Source organism: Micromys minutus (genome assembly GCF_963924665.1).
Source record: "Micromys minutus genome assembly, chromosome: 1".
NCBI classification, from domain to species: Eukaryota; Metazoa; Chordata; class Mammalia; order Rodentia; family Muridae; genus Micromys; species Micromys minutus.
In genome coordinates, this window is record NC_137969.1 from 25,148,469 (window position 1) to 25,165,775 (window position 17,307).

The 17,307-nt window shown below is 51.6% G+C and overlaps 1 protein-coding gene across 1 annotated transcript in view; it reads right to left on the reverse strand.

Moving 5' to 3' along the window:
- Positions 1-14,029, reverse strand: part of ABLIM2 (actin binding LIM protein family member 2) — a 123,656-nt gene extending 109,627 nt beyond the window's left edge. Inside the window, exon 1 of the mRNA XM_080926455.1 lies at positions 13,902-14,029. Coding sequence (XP_080782581.1) covers positions 13,902-13,911 — 10 coding nt within the window. The 5' untranslated portion in view covers positions 13,912-14,029. The remainder of the gene's footprint in view (positions 1-13,901) is intronic.
- Between the last annotated feature and the right edge of the window lie 3,278 nt (positions 14,030-17,307).

The window sequence follows — 17,307 nt, forward strand, 5'->3', positions numbered from 1 at the left end:
CTCTGTCTGTAGAAAGGGGTGGCAGGAGCAGGGAAGGGATCTGGACAGAGGGATAGCCCAATGCTGAGTGTCACTAGGAAGGTTCCTCCTTGACTCAGTATGCCCACCTGTAAAATGGGTGAAACCTTAGGGAGGTGCGACTGTTGCCTTGCTATCAATGGCCCCTATGCCATCAGCTCACAGGCAGTTTGCTCCATTCATGAGAGACACTTGTTAGTTTCTTTAAATCTGGTGTCCAGCCTGTATTTCCTGTTTTACTCCACCTGAGACCCCAGCCCACGGGATGGTGCTGCCCATGTTCAGCCTGGGTTTCCCCTCCCCAGTAAATCCAATCTACAAACTGCCTCCCAGATGTGCCCCGGGTGCATCTGCTGGGTCTCTCTAGACCCTATCAAGTTGATGGCCAGTATTCACCATTACAGATGGTTTCTATCAGACACAGGGACGCCACCTTCATTGGCCTCAGAACCTGAAAAGCATGTGGGAGTCACATATTCCTAGTCTGCAGATCTGAACCCCACTGCCCAGCCCTGCCCATCACATGACCTTAGGCCAGCCACGATTTATGTCCAGTTGGAGCACACTGCTTGCAAATGGGGTGGTGGCATCACAGCGCTGGGATTGGTAAGTGTTGGACGTCATGCCTGCACATGTCCCCAGAGTGCACATCATGCCCAGGGCCCATGGATGCTATAAAACACAGGCATTGATTGCTATGAGATAAAATAATGGCTCCCCGGGACCAGCCCAGGCAGCAGCCAGGGTTTCTGAGGTTGCCACACCTGGGGTATATTTAGCTCTCTGCTGAGGCTCTGCCAGGTGTGAGCATTCCATCTGACCGAGGACACAGAATTTCAGAACGACAGTAATTTCTCAGCAGCAACATGAAATTTGCTTCTGCACAGAAGCCCCTCTTCCGTTTATAACTGCAGATGAACTCATCACCAGAGATCGCAACACACAAACATTTGGGTCCCTGGGCTGACAGCCTGCCAGGTGTTACTCAGAGCCCGAGCTCTTCGGCGAGCGTAGAATACTAGCCATGGGTAGGGAATCCCAATGGCTGCTCTCTAGAGGAACATCCTTGAGATCAGTGTGAGCAAAGCTGTCACTCACATGGCCATGCAGTGAATCAGCTCTGAGAACCCAAGAAGCAACCAGCTAGGAGGGAAGGAAGAGATTTTTTATGCCTTTATCCCTTGATGGATTTCCCTCTGACTGGCTCATTGTACACACTTTTCTAAGACAGCACTGTGTGCAAACACATATCCTGAATTCTGCATCTAGAGCCGATATTGATGTTCAGCCTATTAATCTCCCAGCATCTTTTTAATGAGTGTATAATATTCTATCCTTGATCATATGTTCTCAGAGTGGTCCAGAGATTCCTGGTAGTCCCCAAGAAGCTCTCGGGGCTTACTGATGTCAAGATCATTTTGCTACTAAGACTAGAATGTTCTGGACATTGATGTTATGGTGGTTTGAATGAAAATGGCTCCTTAGGATCATACAGAGTGGCAAAATTGGGACCTGTTAGAATAGGTATGGTCCTGTTGGAGGAAATGTGTCCCTACAGGTGGGCTTTGAGGTTTCAGATGCTCAAGACAAACCTAGTGAGTCACTCTCTCTTCCTACTGCCTGAGGATCCAGATGTGAACCTCTCAGTTACTTCCCCAGCTCCATGTCTGCCTGCAGGTACCATGTTTCCTGCCGTGATGATGGACTAAACCTCTGAACTATAAGCCAGCCCCCATTCAATGTTGTCCTGCATAAGACTTGCTGTGATCCAACAATAAATCCTTAACTAATAGAGATACTGAGTATATTCTCAGAAGGAGCATGTATTAAAGGCTTGACTCCCAGGGTGGTCTATGGGAAGGAGGAGCCCTTATGAGATGCGGCCTAGAGGGAGGTCCTTGGATCACTAGGGTTGATCTCTTGTCTTCATTTCTTGTCCGGTTGATGTGAGGAAATACTCTGACAGAAGCAACTTAAGGGTTTTCTCAAGTTGGGTCTCAACTTGAGGCACAGTCCGTTCCAGCAGGGGGTCAAGGTACCAGGAGCTTGACCACAATTAGGAAACAGAGAGATGAATGAATGTTAGTGTTTAGCTCACTTTCTCCATTTTACACAGACCAGGACTTCCCACCTCTACTGGCACAGATGATCTGCCACAGGCCCACGTCCCAGGTGATTTTAGATAATTAACAGTAACCATCCCAGCCTCTGAAGCAGACAGTGAGGTCCCAACCTCTCTGCTTCCTCTTGCCCCACATCTGTGAGGTGAGCAGTCTCTCTGTCACACATGCCCAACCATCACTGTCAACAATATCAGGGAACTAAAAACAGTGGATCTGCCTGCCCAGGGAGGGTCCTGGTACTTCTGAAACTCCAGATCCAGATAGGTACCTTCTCCTATTCATAAGTGAAATGCTCTTGGGTATTTTATGATAGCAACAGAAAGCTAAGAGAAGATTGTAACCGTGCTAAGGCAGGAAGAACCTATGGGCTGAGCAAGGGAGTTGGAGGCATCTGAAGGAACGGGCTAGAGGAGATCCTGCAAGCTGTTGAAGAAGCTCAGAAGACCAGGATGCTACAGGAAATGTGTATAGTAGAGTCTCTGTGAGGACACTTCAGATAGAATGGGGATTCTACCTGGGTGAGTGGTCTCTCTTGCTGTACCTCAGTAAAAAATATGGCTGTATTTTTGAAAGTCCTGACAGCATGTGAGAGGACAGGCTAGTTTATCTAGTTTAGGCTAGTTTAACAATCTCATGGCAACACAACCATCAGGCTTTGGCATGGGCATCCCAAGCTGGAGTGTGGAAACTTCTGGCTACATTTAGCCAGATTCACAACAAGAAAGAGGAGCAAAGCAGAGAAATCTGGACAGTTCAGCTTGGGCAGAAGGAGCCTGTGTCAAATTTTAACTGTAGGGTATGGCTACTAACTCCCAGGCACGTGATTCTTGGAGCTCCTGAGAGACAGGCAAGTGCCTGCAGAGACACCACAGGCACAGAGGCCAGAAACAAACAAGGCAAATCTGCCTCAGACGAGCTCCTGGACAGAATGTCTTCTTGAAAGGGCACCAGGGTGCTCTGAGTGCCCCAGCCCACCTAAGTTGGGCCACCAAGGCACCCAGAAGCCATTGCAGCAGCTGTGGTCCAAGCCAGTCCTGACACAACCCCTTCTGCTCACAGATCTTAGACTATCCACGGGATGCTGGCTTCACAGAGGTGCAGAATGCCGGGTTATGTGTGGGTCAGGATGGCTTTCACTGGCATAACAAAGGAAGGTCCAAAGAGGCCAAGCCAAAGCTACAGGACTGGAATTCCTGCAAACAACCCCAGGAGATGCTGAGGGAAGCTGCAGATAACAAATACACCCACTGGAGAGGTTGTGGGTTGGTTAAGTCCAACAAGGGTGAACCGGCTTAAGCTCCTGAGGAACTGCATCCTGCAGGACACCTCAGACGTTGGCCATGCTAATTTGGGGTTTTATGCCTGTCCTTCTGTGCTTGGGTCGTGCACTGGGCTAATGCCTACTATTTTCCTATTCCTAAATTTCAAATAAGAATGTTTACTTCAGAAAGTATAGTTTTCTTTCTTTCTTTCTTTCTTTCTTTCTTTCTTTCTTTCTTTCTTTCTTTCTAACAGAGGATCACAGCTTAGACTTTTTGAGTCTCAGAAACCTTGAACTTGGACTTTTTGGTTGGTTGGTTTTTGCTGTTTTTATTTTGAATTTGGACCTCCAAGAAGCACTAGGGCAGGAGAGACATGTTGGATCTTGGGGATGGAGGGGTGCAGTCTGCACCCTGAGATGGATATGAGGCTTTGCCGCATGCAGGGATGTTATGATTCGGTTCTTAAATTTTCCCGAAGGCCCCAGTAAGGAAGGCCAGGTCCTCGGGTAGCACAACTGGGAGGTGGTGACATAATCTTTAGAAGGTGTGGCCAAGGGAAGTCCCAGGCCACTGAGAGTGTGTCCTCAAAGCACATAGTGGGACCCCAATCCTCTTTCGCTTTTCTGCCATGAGGTGAGCAGAATTACTATGTCATGTGCCCCCGCCATTCCACCCATGTCCCAGGAGAGACCGAAGAGATCTGGGGGCCCCGGGAAGGGGAGCTCACAAAAGCATTTTCTGTTTATAAGTCATTGCCACAGGTCTTTTCAATTGGTAACAGGAGCTGACAGTCGCCCTCACTGTCTCCAGACTGCAGTGGAGTTTTGCAGAGGCCACACATGTGATATTATAATCAACTGATCATGCAACCAGACATCAGAGTCTGGTCACTGTGAATCCAGGTGCTAACGAGATTCCCAACTCTGCAGAGCAACTCCACACTCATTAACGATGCGCATGGGTTCACACAAGAGCAGTTTATTACACTTTTAATTTAGCAACTTTAAAAAATTCTGTATTTTAATTTCTAGCTTAGCAAATATCCTTAAGTGCAACCCACATAAAAGTACTTAAAGCTGGGTCCTAGAGCCTGGGAGGCCTGGGAGATCCTGCTGAGACAGACATCAGCTTTCTTGACCTGTGACCTCTGCCCGGACACATCAGTGTCCATAACCCTCCTCCTATTCTGGCTTCTGATGCCCAGCCCCCAGCCGTACTCAGAGCAACTCCTTGGCAGCATCTCCCAAGGCAGTGCTCTCAGGAGTCCTGAGTACTTAGGGTTCAGTCTGTTTCCCTAACTGCTTCTAAGAGACAGCCCTGTGCTCCACCTATGGAAATGGCAAACACAGGGCACACGGAGTGTTTGCATTTAGTGAATTAAGAGAAATAGTCTTCACCGTGTGAAAAGTTATCCTCGAGTTCTCAGACTATAGCCATAAAGAAGTGTCCACCCCAGCTACAGAATGTTCCAGAAGCTGTATTGACTGATTAAGGATCTTCAAAGGATGTCATTTTCCTCCTCAAAATATATGGGACTAGGATACTCATGTGGGTATTAGGGTTGTATGGTGTGACTAAGGTGACATGAAGTTAAAACCCATGTCACCCAGGGTGACATGCCAGCTGTCCTTATGAGAAGGAAGCAGAGGGAAGTCTGGTCACTGTGGGAAGATGAAAGACATGGTTGCAGGCCTGGTTTTAGAGACTGGAGTGATGTGGCTACAAGCCATAGAATGCAGACAGCCACCAAAGCGGGAACAGGCGTGTACTGACTCTCTTAGAGACTGTGGGAGGCACAACTACATACCAACACCAGCCAGGCTTGACTGCTGGTCTCCCAGGTTGCTAGTGAACACATCTGTGCTATCCTAATTCTCCACAGGGCTATCAGGGACAACAGCCCGAGTGCTCCCCTGGACCTTGGCTCTGTGTTACATTTTCAAGGTGACCAGGAAGGCCCTGACTACAGATCATCTCCCGAGGCCACCAGCATCTGGAGCCAGCCAGGTCCCACAAGTGAGAGAGGACACAAACAACCTCAAACCCAAGGGGCTCCAGGGTGAGAAACAAGATCACCCTCAGCTCCAGCTGTGCCTCGCCTCACCCTGGGAACACAAAACCACAATGAAGGATTTTATGTGGCTTCTATCCTCAGAGGGGACACAGTCAGCCCCACACGGGTGTAGGAAGAACTTCCTGGAAGTTCAAATAAACACTATAAATGTCTATAAAACAAGATCCCCCCCCCCCCGTGTAGGAAATGGTTTGGGGTGACTAGGGAGGAGGACTTAGGGGGCAGCAAGGTTGGTTCTTCTGACCTGTCTCGAGAGAATCTGCTTGCCCTGTTGGCCTCCCGTATCCTGTGACTCCTGACCCTTCTTTCATATTTGGAGCCAGCAGCCCAGAAGGTTCCCTCCTGGCTCTGTTCTGGTCGTCACTTTCCCATCTCTTCTGACCTGCCTCTCGCCAACAAAGACCCACCTGGGTAACCCAGAATCACGTCCCCACGGCAGGGCCCTGATTTACTCACATCCGAACACTCCCTCTGCCCATGTAAAGCCGACACAGTGACAAGTTCCGAAAATTAGGACAGGAGGCCCCCGGGAGCCGGGATTCAATCCTCACATTGTATGCGAAGAGGCATATCAGAGAGGGTCGGTAGCAGCCCTGGGTTGCACAGCAGACAGGACCTGACCTTAGTTCTCAGCTGGGAAGCCCATGGGTTCAAAGCCAAGGAAGGAGACAATGGCGTGTTAGAATGGGAGGCTCTGTGGTCATGTGCAGCTGGAGCAGGTGAGAACTTCAATGGAAAAGCATCAAAGTCCAGATTGGGGCAGGGTAGGGGGCAGGGAGAAGGCAAGCAGGGCTAGCAGTGAAGATGAAGAAGTTATGACTGAAGACTTCTAGAATGTCCTGGAACAGCTCTGAGCTTAAGGAGGGGCAGAGTTGGATTCCTGGAACAAAGGAAGCTTCAACTGGGCTGAGGCTAGACCAAACTTAGCTCTGCCAGAAACATTAGACTCCTCCCCTGACTCATCCCCCTCTACCTCTTCTCTTTCTATTCTTCATCTATTTCCCCTTCCCTTCTTCCCCTCCCCCTTTCTTCCTTCCTTTCTCCTCTTCCTTCTCCTCTCCTCCCCCATGCTCTTCTCCATGGCGTAACCTGTCCCGTCCTTTCCCCTCCCCCAACCCCACCCCTGTTCTCCCTGCTGCACCTGTACCTTCCTTCATCTCTGAGGGTTTTGCTTCCCATACCCAGGACAGTGTGGGGTTTAGGCTCCCCAAACCAGCCCTGTTCCTAGAGATGTCACGGTCCAGGACAGACAGCGGTCCTCAACCTGTCGATCATGACCCTTTCACAGGGGTCACCTAAGACCTTTGGAAAACACAGAGATTTACAGTATGACTCATAACAGTAAAATTACAGCCGTGGAGTCACAACAAAATAATTTTTTGGTTGGGGGTCACCACAACATGAACCATATAAAAGGGTCACAGTGCTGAGAAGGTTGAGAACCACTAGGCTAGGAGAAAGACCCCAGATTCCTCATGGGACTGTGAGGATATTAATGTTCCCAGGATGCTGCAGAAGAATCAACCCTGTCACCCACCACCTGTGGTGATGTGATGCCCCCCATCCCAAGGATCCTTCTGCCTCTCCCTCCAGCTTTCTAGGGTCCCCTCCTTATTAACCAGAAGCACCACCTCCCTCTTGTACCTGCTCATAACTGAAGCCAAGACCATTAAGGACAAAGTACCGAAATGTCACAAGTCCTCTTGGTGACAGTGAAGGCAGTCCTTAGGGATCTGCTTTGCTGGTGTCTTGTGCCTACTAAAGCACCAGTGGAAGAGAGGGCTTAAAGGTGTTGTCATTTGCCATGTCAGATCCTGAAAGTCTCAGAGAAGCCTATGTATTCTGGGTGACAGAGAGGCCAAGCGTGAGGCAGGACCCGACTGTACCCATTCACTCTTCCAGAGCAGGTGTCAAGGAGCTACCGCCCCTGTCAGGAACACTCTACGAGGCTTTGCGGCACTGGGAAGTATTCTGAGGCCCTCTGTGTTCCGAGGACAGACTCCTGCAAGCTCTATGCCAGCATGCTGCCTCACTGCCTCTGCTGCTGCTGTGTATGAAGATCCCAAGGCCTAGAAAGCTCAACTCAGGAGACATGACTCAACACAGCATACCGTGCCTCTGCCTCTGAGGATAAGCCGATGCACTGACTGGGAACTCCCTAGAGATCAAAGATGTAAACAAGTCTGGGGTGGTTCTGGACCGAGAAGCAGCAGAAAGAAAAGTCATGCTGTAAAATGGCTTAGGAGGTAAAGTGAGTTGCACACGGTGTTCCCGATGTTCCTACGCTCCTGCTTCCAAGTATTTGCCAGGTCTTGACGAATCCCCCAAAGCAGATGCTAGCTCTGTCTCACAGGTAGACAAACTGTGGCCGAGGGCAGTTGGAGGAGCGTATCTAACAATGGGGCTGGAGTCCCACTGCGCCTATGCTCTCCACAGAGCACAGACTGCCCTCACAGTCATGGGAACTCTTCAGCCACGGAGCAGACGGCGTGACATCCCTGCTGCAGCATCCACACAGTACCTGCTTGGGACCTACCAGTTCACCACCAGCCAGAAGAGTGTCTGGAATCAGCTGCCATGCTGGACAGTAGAAGCCAGGGTCCCACCACACACCTGCCCTAATCCTCCCCACCAAGCTAGAAAGGCAGTCACTGTGCACGAAACCCAGGTTGTCTCCTCCCTGACAGGCTCCCAGGTCCCTCCACTTCCTCATCCTAACCAAAGCACGAAAGCCAAAACACTTCCCCAGAAGGTGACATGGTGAAGATGTCAGACGGGGAATGCTGGCAGCACATTGACCTGAAATGATACCAAGCCTCAGAAACACATGTCATGGCCAGGCAGGATCACACACTCCAAGGTGACCCTGTTACTGCGTGCAATTATACAAAGTCACAAGGAGGGGCAATAACTTGCCCTAAGGTAGACCCTGGCAGGGCAGGACAGTGGAAACCAGAAGAGATCTGAGTTTAATGACTACCATCTTCAAGCGCATAGCGGACTCTGGAGGGCCGAGGCTCAGCGTGCATGCTGTGAGAATCTGAGACGGGGTCAGCGTTGAACCAGGAGTTGGGGTTACCTATAGGGAGGCATGTGAGCTGCCCATTGTAAGAATTTCTCTCTGTGATCTGTCGAAGTAGGGATCAATGACCCCGGGGTGAGACATCACAGAAGGCATTGGAGGTCTCTGTAGATGTGCACCAGCAAGCCCTGGAACTGGGAAGATGGAGCAAAGCTCTCTGACTCAGGTGAGAAGACAGGCGCAAACCCCTCTAAGAAGCTCTGAGGTAATGCTCCAGGGTCGGACCTATGCGCACAGAGCAGTCATCCCCACGTCACCAGGCAACAGAAACTTCCCCAGCTGTTGGCCAGGACACCCAGGTGGAGAAGGGCCAGACACAATCCATTTCATCAGAGAGACTCAGGGCAGCTGGGGCTGTGCCAGCCTCCCTGGGGTTCAAATTCCAGCTCCTCCACTTACCAGTTTTGTGACACCAGGTAGCTGCTGGTACCTGCAAGGCCTCAGTTTCCCCTCCATGCAGGGGAACTCCAGCACTAGACATGTGACCTATGAGGAGGATACAGGAGAAAGCAGATCCCTGGTCTGGCCCGGGGCCCAGAGGAAGCACCCCGTGAGCATGGTTACTGAGATGACATATAAGCCTGTCTGTCCTACCCGGGTGCTGCGGATACCCTAGAAGCCCTGAGCTGTGTAGTGGTGGAAATATTCCTGGGAGTAAACAGAGACGAGGCACTTGAGTTACTTCTACCAGGGACCAGCAGCTTCGGGACTGACTCTAAGCAACTTGAAGGAGCCTAGAACCCCACCCCCACCCCACAGCACATGACAGCAACTAAATCCTGGAGCTGACGCTGCCTGTCACAATGTTTTCCTGCTGTGGCTATTTTACCTGCTCTTTGAGGCTCGGGCAGTGGCACTGAGTGTCTAGCACCCTTGGTCCCCCAAGACCCTGACATGTGATCAGGGAAATATAGAGGACAGCAGAGGCAAGAAGCCAGCCCGGGAGCCCTGATTCCAGGCACGGCCTTTCCAAACCTATGAGGCTCGTACAGCCTCGTACAGAAAAGCACAAGGAAGAGCTCAAGGTGTCTGTGCAGAGAGCAGCCACAGACTCTAGATCAGGGTGGGCACGGGGCCAGCATCCATGTCTCCCAACAGCTGCCAGTGTCAGCGACTGTGGCCTGGCCTGGCCCTGAGAATAGACAGTGCCCTCCTTTAAAGGGCCAGTGACAGATGGGGGCCTTCCTTGGGGCTCACCTTTCTCCCACTCTTCTGCTCAGAGCTCTATAGTGTGTTTAGGAACACTTAAAGGGTCACAGGACACTCTATCTCCTGGGATATCAATAGACTTCCCAAGAGTTCATCAACTTCAAACCTGATTCTAGAAAAATACCAAAACTGCCACGTTATCAGAAACTTAATTTGGGGTAGCTAGCTTAGAAATTAACATTGATCACCATGGGAATAAAGGTCACGTTGAAGATGCAGGGCATACAGAACCAGAGAATGCCAGTCCATGGTCCTCAGAGTCCTGGCCAGATGTGACTCCTGACCCATTTCAGGGTTAGGAGGCTTCCTCTGTGTGACACCTGACCCACAGTGGGGTTGTTAGGGGAGATGGGACACTGTACCTTCATGTGCTTGCTTGGCTCTACCCAGCTGGGGACAATGCATAAGCAGATGGAAGGGACTCAAGGATGCTCTGGATGTACCCACCCCAAAACAGGACAAAGAGGCCCTGAGAAGGACAGGCACCCGTCCAGAGTCAAAGAAGGTACTTGCACAGCCAAGCAGCAGTCTGGCATTCTAATGATGCCTCTGTGCGCTGTGTGAAGGGCAGTGATTCCCAAAGTGTGGAGCATCCCCTTTCCCTACATCACCATTCCCAGAACCCAAACAACTCTGCCTCCAGCCCACTCCGCATCTCATCACAGAGAAGAACAGGCAGCGAGTGGCTGTCAGACACTGCCTCGGCCACACGGGGCCATTTTCCAGCGGAGGCTTTCCTCCTTGTGTGGTAGAGCGGAGACCACAAAGGGATGTGCCATTTCACACTCCACTGCTACTTTTCATTTCATTTCATTTATTTTTTTTTATGCAAACAAGCGTTTTGTTTGCAGGTATGCCTGTGTACCGCCTGTGTGCCTGGTGTCTGAGGAGGCCAGAAGGGGGCATCAGATTCCCCTGGAACTGGAGTTACAGATGGGTATAAGCCACCAACTGGCTGCTGGGAATCAAACCCTCAACCTCCAGAAGAGCACTAATGCTCTTAACCATTTGACCGTTTCTCCAGCTCCCCTCTGCTGTTTCTTAATGAGACTGGTTTTCTTAAACGTTTTCTGCTAACACTGAGAGGCCATTGTATCAATTGTTACTGCCTTCCACACCCACCTAGGATGCATGTTTCCTTTCCTCCACTCTCAGAGCCTAGAGCATCACAGATGCACAGTAGGCACTTAGTAAATATTTCCAAGATGAAAGCATGATGGCTCGCATCCTTTGTTATCCGCTTTGCTATGTTAGTGGTATCCAAGCAAAAAGCTTGAGGCCACATGCTGCCCACTCCTGGGCTAGGAGTGAATGCCACCTTCCAAATGTATTAGAATGCCAGGCTGCTTCTGGATGCACAAAGTGCTTTCCTTGACCCTGGATGGGCACCTGTCCTCCTCTTGGCCCCAATGTCCAGTGTGGCGTGGGTACCTCCAGAGCACCCCCCGGTTCCTTTCAGATGCTTACACAGCAGCCACAGGAGTCAAAGGTGGCTGAGCCAGGTTCCCAGTCCTCACCTGTTATGAGCTGAATCCTCACAGTGCACTCCTGACCCCAGCAGCTTAGACTGGTTGTATGTAGAGACAGGGCTTTGACAGAGGTCATCAGGAGGAAATGAGGTCACTTATGTACCATTGTCTAATCAGCATGGCATCATGGAAGAGGAGAATTCCGGGACACAGACACACAGAGGGACAACTCTGTGAGGACACAAGAAGGGGATGCTGTCTACAAGCCAAGGAGAAAGAAATCAGTCTGCAGATGCCTTGATCTTGGTTGCTTTGGCTCCAGGATTGTCCAAAAATAGATTTCTCTCATAAAGTCCCCTGGTCTGTAGCACTTAGTTACAGAATCACACACACACACACACACACACATACACACACACACACACACACACCCCTCTTTCTCAGCTCAGCCATGCTTATTCCTGATTTCCAGTCCCCTTATCTCACTGTGGCCACATGAGCTGCAGCACAGCCTCACTCCCAACACCACCTTACAACTGCACACACAACTATACACCTGGGGAAACTGAGGCACAGGGAACAGCACAACTAGTATTCTGGGTTTAGAGCAAGGTCATATGCCTTGCACTCTGCAAGCCTTTATATGGTGACTTGAAATCAACAGGCAACCACAGCCAGGGTGGCATCCACAGGCCTCAGTGCCACACCAGAACTATCATGGAGCAGTATTGTGCTGTCATACCCCAGCAGCGCCTACTCTGTCCTCACCACAGTTGGGAAGGACATAGTGCAGGTTGCCAGGGGCTCCCATCACTTGCCTCTCTGGACATGGACAGGGCCAGCATCACTCCCTGACACTTGCCTGTGCCAAGTTCCAGAATGATGGCATCCATTCCTGAGGTGGCACCATGGAGTCTTTCCCTGTTGACAGTGAAAGCTCCTGACCTGCCATATGTATACAGTGGCCACACACTGGGACCCATGTCTCTGTCCACTCTGCTCCTGTAGAAGAGGGTGTGCATGCACTAGGCTGGCCAAAGCTAAGACATGACCCACAGGTGGGCCAGACAGCACGAGTGCTCTATTTCCAAACAGCCCAGAGCACCCAGCAATGACAACAACCGTCCACACTCCTGAGGGGCTACTGCATACAGTGGTTTCCTGATTAGAGGAGAACCAGAGTTCCAGGTAAACAGGCCAAGACTAGGAAGGTGTCCCAGTGCAGACCATCGGACACTCACCATAGTTCAAAACCTAGTCTCCTTGCCACAACAATCCCAGCCCTCTTCCCCTGGGGACAAAAACTATAAATGCAAGGAGTGGGCACCTGTGCTCCCTCCAAGGGCTCCTGATTATAGGAGAACCAGAGGTATCAATTATGGTCTGAAAGCATGAAATTAACCCGCACACACCCAGCCATTATCCCCACCGCCATCAGATAAATGTCTGGAGGTCCTGCCAAGTCTGAGGATGCCCTCACCCTACACCCACAGGTAACAGGTTGGCCATCTCAGGAGGGCTCCCTCCTCCCATACCACTTGGTTACTCTCAACATCCTCTGCAGAAGCCCCTCCTTCCTTGGCTAGGAGGAAGAAGGGACAGTTCCCTGGGAGGAGGTACTCCAGGCTAGGAGCCTACAGTAAGCTCTCCCCAAGCTCATTCCCTCCCTGTCCACTTTCTCCTAGAGGAAGCTTCTGTCCCACTGGCTTATGAAATGTCACCAAGGGCCACACTGCTGTCAGTAGCAACTTGGGGGGGAAGCATGCTGGAGTCAGAGAACCCTGGGTTCAAATCCCTATCACTTGTCAGAGCTCAGGTCATTGAAGTCTGGCCATCCCATGGCTCCCGAAAATGGAGGCTAGCCTCTCTCTCCCGAGGAATGAAAGGATCAGCCCTCTCCCCAAGCAGAACTCTTGAGGCTCTCAGATGGGTGCATTCTGAGGTAATGTACAGATGCTCCCTGAGCCAAGGCCTTCCAGCTCTAGATCTCAGTTTCCCTCTGAGCACAGGCGCTGCTGGGTTGCAGGGATGTGGGATTTTCCAGCATCATACAGAGGCGGTCAGATCTCTGTGGGTGGGTGCGGCGAGAGAGGTAGGGCTGAGACGCTCAGGACTGAAGGGCTAGAGGGACAACAGCACACAGACAGCTCCGGGACTGACACACATACAGGCTCTGGCACTCAGATCTGCAGCTGCAAACCTGGGGAGCTCAGGGTCTGCCAGCCGCCACCACCCAGGCTCTGCGGGAACCGCGCAAGGGCGGAGTCCCCTGCTGCAAAGCTCCGCCTGTCATCACACCTCTCTCCGAGGTTAGGACTGCGGCGACCCAGGGCCCCTTACTGGGACCCGGATCCCTTTACTGAAGCAACCTGGGACCCCCACGAGAAGCAAGGAGTGACGGCTGCTAGACAGCCCTGGCAGCCACCCTAGCTGGCACGGTGGGAAGGAATTCCAGCGTACGCAGCTCCGCGCCCCTGGCTCAGAGACAGAGGCTGCGGGGCCGGCCTTTCGGGGCTGCTCACCCTGGAGAAAAAGTTGGGTGGAGCCGCTGGGCTCAGGAATTGGCTAGAGAAATTGGCTACGCACTGCAGGTGTACCCAGTCCTCGAGACCCTACCAGGGTTGCAGCTATAAACACCGGCGGATTCCTGATCGCAGCTCTCACCTGCACTCATGTCAGCGGCAGCTCCCAGTAGGGTCGTCCCCGCGCTGCGACAGCCCGAGGGCCGGGCAGGCAGGTGCGGCGCTGGCACGATCCTCAGCACGCTTGAGGCCAGCGACTCGGCGCACACACTATCCACTGCCCGCAGTGCCACCGCAGCTCGGGGCTCCCGCCCCGCCCCTTTGCCCCGCCCCTCAGGTAGGCCCCTCCCCTTGTCGAGCCGCGGGAGGGTCGCATCCTGGGAAGTGTAGGCACCGTGCCCCCGCCGCCCGCCTGCGCGTTACCGCAGTTGGACATGTGGACTACAAGTCCCGGCAAGCTGTGTGTTCCGCTCAGGCGCAGACTGGTGGTAGCTCAGGTACCCTCCCGCACCTGCTCCTAGGGCTCTGCAGAGCTGTCAACAGGGTCTAAGGGAGGCGTGTCGGACTATAGCTCATCTCAGCACTGGAATCTCAAAGAAGGAGGCCCAAGAAAAACCGATCTTGGAACAACTTTATTAGAGTGATGGAAGCAAAGCTTCCTTTCCTTCCCAGTGCACAGAAAAGGAGAAACTGAAGCGGAGGGGGAGAAGCGGGAGAGCGAGGCAGGAACAGGATTTAATGACACACACACCCGGGGCGAAGTCTGAATGGGTCGGGACTCCAAGCTAGGCTGTTGGCAATCTCGCCTTATGCCCCAGGCGTCGCTCTTACAGCTCTGCTGACGCTAGGCAGTGCACATTGAGGAGGCTCTGGCACAGCCTGCCCTCTCGCCATCCTGCCCACACGGTAATCGATTTTGTTGTGACGTCACGCTCCAGCGCAGGGCGTGGAAACACAGACTGAAAGAAAAGTCGGCATAGGGAGGCGCAGGTGGATCCTGCCTCCGGTCGGTTGTGACAACAGGTGGGCACAAGAGACTGGAAGGAGACAGCCTAAAGAGATGAGAGAGCAAGGATGCGCAGGGCCCAGAATGAGAACATACAGGATCTAGCACTGCGTGAAGAGGCACAGGCCAGGGACGTTTGGCCCGCGTCAGGGCTGTTCCAAGTACTACTGAGGCTGAAGCAGACATTCCTCCCCAGTGATCAGTACTGTCCATCTATTTCGACGGGGACCAGGAGGCCAGAGGCTCTGGTAAAGAGCAGAAGCCCCAGAGGAGCAGCCCATTCCTTTACATCCTATCAGCCAAGAGACTCTATTGCAGCTGTGCTTGCAGCCCCAGATGCCCACACAAGAATGGGGCTGCCTTTGGGATCTTTTGCCCAGAAAACTTGCTGGTGGAAGCTGGCTTCTACTCGCTCCAGAAATGTGTTTTGAGTCCACCTGTCTCCATCGGTTGAACCTAAGGACAGTCCTTATATTTTAGGATAGTTCTTAGGACCCTGTGGGCTCATATGTATCCTAGCATTCGCTGAGGTCCTTGAGTGTTCTGACACTATCCCATAGTGCCATTCCAGTGTCTCCGACAGGCATGAAGCAGGCACTGGAGAAGGATCTACTGAAGAAACAGGTGGGTGAAGGCAGGATGGATAGAGTCCAGCAGGTTGAGTCCTTTGAAAAGCTATTCATTCCTGTCTCTCACCTGGGGCCAAAGTACTATAGCACCCCCCCTCTCTCACACACACACACAGGCTACACGGACTGGTCAAGACATTGGGGGTTCTGGCTTTGATGTCTTCCCCTCTTGTGGAGGCCACTGAAGAACTTCTTGGCAGAGGCCCTACAAATCAGGCAGCTTGGGCTTATCGACTGGTCTTGGAGCTCAGCATGCCATGGCCCGTGACTTCTAGAGGAATTGAAATGTCCCTCTGAGAAGACAGTTTCCAATACACAGGGGCAGAATGATCCACCACATTCTTTTACATAGGTCCTGGTCCCAGTCAGGTAGGGCTGATCCGGCTGCAACTTTTCAATGCACAGAACCCTGCGGGGCTGGATTTGACTTGCAGTTAATAGACTTGCAGTAACTATTCAAGTAGACTTCAGTTTTTTCTTTCTCTCGATGCCTCAGTTTCCACGCCTTCCCAGTCACATTGAATACTCGTGGGTTAAATTAGCAGTATAAGGAACACTGTTCGAAGCTGCTAGCCTAGAGCCAATGTTGAATAAACAATAGTCACGATGACGGCAACTGCTGACAAAGGAGTAGATGTGAGCCACCGCCACCTTCAAAGCATGGCCCATTCTCACTTGGATCCACTCATGACTACGGTCAACAATGACTTAGGAAAACCAAGTCCAACCATTAAGTGTTGCAGTTCCACTGCTGCTGATTGAGCAGCCTTCCTGTAGAGGGAGCCAGAGGCTTCAAAGAGAGCCCGGGAAGCTCTTCACCCTAACAGCCAGACCAAGGCGCTCTCCCTGAACACTGAGACTCTGACAGAAACTGACAAGATGTGGAATACACAGTCTTGAATATCTAGCCTCCAGAATCATGAGCCACAGAACCCCTATTTTTAATAATCTTCCTGGCTCAGGCATGTTGTCACAGCCACAGAATATGGCTTAAGATAGGACATTCAACTTGACTAGTCTCTTTCTGAAAAATCCTAGAGGGGGTGGAGCTTCCCTAGGCACCAGGGCACCAGGGCACCCGGGCACCAGAGAAGGGATGGGTATGGTCCAACACCCTGAGAGTGCTGGCAACTTCAGAATGCATCATTGATCTGTGCCCTTTAGGGAGGACCTATTCATATAGGGCTGCCTTTCATGGGATCTACTTTCTTTGTGATTAGGAAATACAAGAACATCCATATGTCTCCTGTGTTCTGACCCACTGTTCTCCTAGCTTGGAGACTGGGATCTGAAGAGATATGTTGTATTATCAGGCCAAGATGTTGGAGCTGCTAGACCATTCAAAATGATGCCCAAAGCCAGCAAGAAGGGGACAGGGTACATAGGAGACAGGACAGGATTGTCAGAATCCCCAGCTGGCCTTAGGGACATCAGAGGGTGCTATGCCACTCTTACCCTTAGGAGAGTGTCCTAACTATAGATTGTAGAATGTAAGTTACTGTGGGATGAGGCACAGAACAAATAGATAGCTCCTGACCTGTGGCCTAGTTAGTTCTAAGAATCACGAGCCAATCCCTGCTTTCTCTGGGGCATCAACTCTCAGGTTATAGACTTGAGTGGGTTCCTGGAGACCTGGAAGATACAAGATGAGGGAGACGAGAGACGCTGATGTTTACATCTGAATCTGACAGTGCAGCCGATGAGTTCAGCCCATCCTGCTGTGTCTCAGAGGAAAGTCTCCCTCATGGCTGGAACCCATGAGGCTTCCTGAGACACATGTGCTGTGCCTAGGAGGAGGGCTCTTTCCTTTTTCATCAACACACAGGGAACAAACCTGGGTCTCTGCCATGCATCTTGGCCTTTGCATTGCTTCAAAATAAAGAGCATTTGCCTTGAAAGAATTGGCTTCCTTT